At 47.4% G+C, this 5,542-nt stretch overlaps 1 protein-coding gene across 1 annotated transcript; it reads left to right on the top strand.

The window, feature by feature from the left end:
* The first annotated feature begins 3,515 nt into the window (after window positions 1-3,515).
* Window positions 3,516-5,125, top strand: LOC135815862 (RNA-binding protein 42-like). Its single transcript, XM_065329208.1, has one exon. It carries the CDS (start codon window positions 3,667-3,669, stop codon window positions 4,570-4,572), a length of 906 nt encoding a protein of 301 aa, XP_065185280.1. The 5' UTR covers window positions 3,516-3,666; the 3' UTR covers window positions 4,573-5,125.
* The last annotated feature ends 417 nt before the right edge of the window (window positions 5,126-5,542 follow it).

Below are 5,542 nucleotides of genomic sequence, written 5' to 3'. Positions count from 1 at the left end.
CGCTACATCAACGCATCAATCAGACTGATCAGTGCATGCACTGCATGATCTGCACAGATCTGTTCCATCTCTCCACGAAACAAACTTTGGACCGAAGTCAAGACGTAGACTTTTCCAGTCTCGGATCGAAAGCGGAAAAGCAGACTGAGTGAGCGGGAGTCACTGCATGGTAGCGCGCAGCGAACCGCGAAGCATTTGACTTGTTCACCGCATGCGCATGCATGCATGCAGTCTACATGCTAGCTGCATGCTGTGTCTAGTTAGCGCCGCCGCGAACGTTTTTTTTATGTTATTATTATTATTATTATTATTTTGCTTGTTCGCGTTGGCATCAACCTGCATAAAGCAGGTATATAGCCTTCGCTTAAGCTGCCATAAAAAAGAAAGCTCATCCTAAGCGAGAGGGCTAGAGGGAAATATAACGATAACGAGATACAGAATACAAAGAAATCCAATGAGTTCAACGTACAATTCAAAACAAGAAAGAAAGGGAAGAAAAACAGAGCCGAATCTACCGATTGATCCATCAATCGACAAAGGGGACTAATCCGTTAGTGTTGCAAAGTAGAAGCTGATTATAGTTGCAGATCTCCAGGCCAGGGCCAGCATATTGCCGATTCTGGATAGGTCTCCGCAGCATTTGATGTGGTAATTATCATAATGTTTGATAAAATTGTTAGAGTATCTAGTATCTAGAGTACCGAGTCTCTAGTATCTAGAGTATCTAGTGTAATTGTATCCGTTATTATTGTTAAGGGTATCTAGTGTAATTGTATCCGTTATTATTGTTAAGGGTATCTAGTGTAATTGTATAACTTCAGCCATTACACACAGCACACATTAGATCCTTCCACTTTCGACGATCCTGGGCGAGCTGCCTCAGTGCAACTAGATCCTCGTGTGATGTGAGGGAGTTTGTGGATCTGGAATTTTTCAGGTCGTTGTTGATGGATCGCGGGAGTGTTGTTCTCGGGCGGCCTCGGAACCCTGAGCTTCCTGGCTGAAAGTATGCCGACATAGCCTGCTGGACCGGGGATGAGGTGTCTAGTCGAAGCATGTGGCCAAACATTCTCCACCTAGCAGACTGGATGATTCTGCTGAGTGGCTTGGAGCCAGTGCGCTTGTACAGTGCTTCATTGCGTATTATACGGGGATATTTGACCCCTATGACTGCTCGTAACTGCTGGCGGTGGAACGAGTCAAGTTTCTTTTCTTGAGTCTCTGTCAGGCTCCATGTGCCGCAGTTATAAAGAAGTATTGGGAGAATAAAGCTGCCGTATAACCTAATCCGAAGGGGTTCACGGGCATGGTTACCTCTTAGCCATATCACCCACAGCTGATGTAAGGCGCATGTTGCTAGACGTTTTCTCCGACTGATATCTTCCTCCACTCCAAGCATCGATCCTAGTTTGACCGTGTTCCGCCATCGCTCGTCTACTCTGTCCTTTTCTCTTTTAATTGTAGTATATTCGGTTTTGGCTTCATTCATTTTTAGATTGTATTCCGCTAACGAGGATGATAGTATGGGTTGATTGTCATGCAAATATTGTAGGCTGGTGCTGATGAAGTCTACGTCATCCGCATACGCTGTTTCATTGGGCAATTGAAGCTGAATATCCAATGCTGGTCGCGGTGAGAGTCGCTCTCGAATCAACCTCAATGCAGCCTCGAGGTAGACAGTAAACAGGACTGGCGATAGAGAATCACCTTGTGGGGTTCCATTGTGTGTGACTAATGGTTGGCTGAGAATGTTATTCAGCTTTACTTTTATTGTGGTGTCTGTCAGAAGGCACTGGATGATGTGCAGCTCATCATGATCAATGACTGTTGACAGTATATCGATCAGCCTGACCCTTGATATAGTGTCAAATGCCTTTGACATATCAATGCCTAAGATTGAGATCTCCGACGCAACACGCTGGCATCTTGCTGATAACCACCGATAGCTATATACCACGTCTCCAGTACTTCTCCCTGACCGGAACCCGCTCTGGTTCAGTGACAAGTACCCGTTGATAGCTGGCTTGATCCGCGTCAGGATGACCAATGAAAGAAGTTTACGTAGGGTGTTCAACAGGGTAACTGGCCTTACATTTCCAGGAGGACCTCTTTTCTTTCCCGGCTTTGGTATCGGGATCAGTAGCCCATCGCCTAGCTTGAGTGATTTGTCTTTGGCATAATTGTTGAATGTAGTGGCAATGTTCGAGAACAGTGCTGGTGTTCCATATTTGATAAGTTCAGCAGGTATCCCATCTGGTCCCGAAGCTCGGCCATTATTCAAGCGCTTAGCTGCGGCATGTACCTCTGGCTGCTTTATAGGGTTTTTAAGGTCTTCCTCTGTCCGTAAGAGCCTAGATGACTCCAGAGCAGGATCACAGAATATAGCACGGAAGTGTTGCCTTAATGCTTCGACTGATTCACTAGGTTGTGCAATGAGTTTGCCATCAGAGTCTTCAACCACAACTGGTGACTGCTGCTGTCGGCGCAGTAGTCGTGTTGCTTTGAACATTTTCGCGTCGTCTTTCATTTGGTCTATTTCAGCTACACGTTCGTCCAGTCGAGTCGATGCTAACTTGAGGCATTCCCGGCGAATTTGGTGTGCCAGCCTGTTGCGTCGCGTCTTCATTTCTTTTACCTTCGTTCCATCTCTGCACACCGTAATGTCGAGACGCAGTTTGCGTTTCTCTGCTGCTAGCTTTTCAATTTCCCCGCTGAAGCCATTTCTATGCGTCTTGTTTGTTTTAGGGACGCGGCCCACCGATGTGTTTGCTGCCTCACTCATAGCGTTCACAATATACTGCAGATGTTGCTCCGCATTGACACCTTCCTGCTCTCTGCCGAGGTCCTGTAGATGTTCGTTGATAGCCTCTCTGTACTTTGCTTTCTTGGTCGGGTCACTAAATTCGGATATATTGAATTTTGCGTTGCTGGATATGGCTACTGGCGGCCTCTTGAGCTTCTTGTACAACTTAGTCAGGTTGAGGTTTGCCAGCACAAGACGGTGATCGCTTTCTAAGCTTGTCCCGGCGTATGATCTGGCATCCGTCACCACAAACCTTTCACTGTGACGGCAAAGGATATAATCTATTTGGTTGTAAATGGGTAAAGGTGGACCTCCACTAGGGTTGTGGCGCCAGCCTGTCCATGTGGTGATATGTTCTGCACGGTGCTGAAACGCCGTGTTACAGGCAAATAGGTAATTGCTGGACGCGAAATCAGCCAAAGTCTGGCCGCTGTAGTTGCGATGGCCCCTTGAGTGTGAACCAGCATAGGATACGGAGTGGCAGTCACTGGGTGGTCGTTTCCCAAGTTTTGCGTTGAAGTTATGTAGCAAGAACAAAAAGCAAAAATCTACAAAAAATACGAAAAAAGAACGATGAGCTGAGGCCGATCGATCCGATCGATATGCGCCAGGCCCAGGGAGTCGTAAAATACCGGTATTTTACGACTCCCTGATATGCGCATATGCGCGATCGAGGCCATAAAAACATTTTGTCAGATTTGATTTTGTGAACATGGTGAATGACTTCAAACAAAAAAAGAGTCCAGTGGATGTTTATCACATTTTGAAAAGGTAAATACCTTTTGTGTGGAGGAACGCTGGTGTCATACGCATAGAATAGTGGATAAGCAAGTACATCGTAAGTCTGCAGTGGTGCTGGCGCAATGGCTGCGAGTAATGCTGCCTCCTTGGCGGAGGAGATGTCCAGATTTGAGGAAGAAATCAGTGGAGCTCGCCCAAACCCTGGCGCTACGCCAAGCACGATGTCTATGGCAGCTGCTCCGCCACCCTTCGTAGCGCCACAGACTTCAGGGATTCCTACACAAGCCATGCCTACTGGTCCACCGCCTGGCTTCATGATGCCACCTAGTGGACCGCCACCAGGGATGATGATGATGCCAGGCCCGATGCCAGGCCCTGGAGGAGTTCCTCCACCAGGTGTTCCTCTGGGTCCTATGCCTACTGGTCCACCTCCGGGCTTCATGATGCCACCAGGCATGATGATGATGCCAGGCCCTGGCGGATTGCCCCCACCTGGTCTTCCCCCAGGTCCTATGCCTACTGGTCCACCTCCGGGTATGATGGCAGCTAGCTCAGTAGTTATGCCCCTGGATACTCTGTCCGACGAACAGAAGAAGGAGTGGGAGTCACAGTTCAGCACGGGAGCTGCCGCAGGAGCACAAGGAAAGAAGAAGAAGAAGAACTTGCGTACGGCTGCAGGTGTCACATGGGTAGACAACACGCTGGAGGAATGGGATGAAAGCGACTTCCGCATCTTTGCTGGTGATCTCGGGCACGAGTGTACGGATGAAGTACTCTTCCGTGCTTTCTCAAAGTATCCCTCTCTCAAGAAGTGCAAAATTGTGCGAGATAACCGAACTAATAAGAGCCGTGGTTTTGGCTTCGTTAGTTTCAAGGATCCGAAAGATTACCTTGCTGCGATGAAAGAGATGAATGGTAAATATGTCGCTGGTCGGCCAATAAAGCTCCGTAAGAGTACATGGAAAGATCGACAGCTGACTGTTGCGAGGAAGAAGCAAAAGGAGAAGGAGCGCTTGGGACTGAAATGATGGTGCATATGTGAGTTAGGGCGCGGTATGCTTCCTTTCCTGGACACCGAACCATTTTTTAGAGCTGTTTTTTGCTTTGCTTTTAGTTTTGTCTCACTGGCCTGATAAATTGCTTCATGTCTGAACTTGTTATTTTTAGTTGGACCTTTCATGATTGTTTCCATTCCGTAAAGCGCTGTGGACAATTTTTTGCTGTTGACATTGATTCTCTCTCTCTCTCTCTCTCTCTCTCTCACACACACACATGCCCGCGCGCGTCTTTGTTGGTCACAGTGCCTACAGGGATCTTTCGGCTGCTGGTTTCCAGGCGCTAGTACGTATCGCCAATTATGGTATCCTGCAATTCTATGCAAAGGTGTTGTATTTGATTGGAATGAGTATGTTTGTTGCAGTATCGGCTGCATGTCCCCATCTTTCATCTCCGAAATATCTGCAGGACCTACCCCATTCACGGAATCGAATGTCACTTAATTTAATTATTTGTACCAGTGTGGGTTTTTTAACCACCTTAATGTCTTGATAAATCCACCTACCTACCGTCTGGATATATCAACCTGCTTTCAAAGCTTGCGTGTATGTCGCCACTACACACACCTGCAGTGAACCAGAGGTTGGAAGATTGGTTCATCAGCACCTACATATAGACGATGTGCTGATGAAGCAATCAGTGGCACACCAGTCACCAGTTTTGGTCAAGACTAGCACGTGCGCAGTGTGCTGATTGGGTGAACGCCGTCAGCATAACTATGCCAGGAGGAACGGCTTGGAGAGATCTCGGCCCCGGATACAGTGTGTATATTCGCAAACCATGCAAGAAGTAAAATGATACTAGAATTGCGAAACCCAATGTTGGTCATCAAATGCAGACAAACTAGTATCCTGGCTGTGGCACACCAACCGCAGTGCACTTGTACTGAAGTAGTGAAGTAGTGATCCAAGCACACTGTACTACCCTGTAGTTGTACGTCTT

Source organism: Sycon ciliatum, chromosome 4, assembly GCF_964019385.1.
Source record: "Sycon ciliatum chromosome 4, ocSycCili1.1, whole genome shotgun sequence".
Taxonomy (NCBI): Eukaryota; Metazoa; Porifera; class Calcarea; order Leucosolenida; family Sycettidae; genus Sycon; species Sycon ciliatum.
The sequence above is the reverse complement of the archived record's forward strand: the minus strand, read 5'-3'. Positions and strand labels throughout refer to the sequence as shown.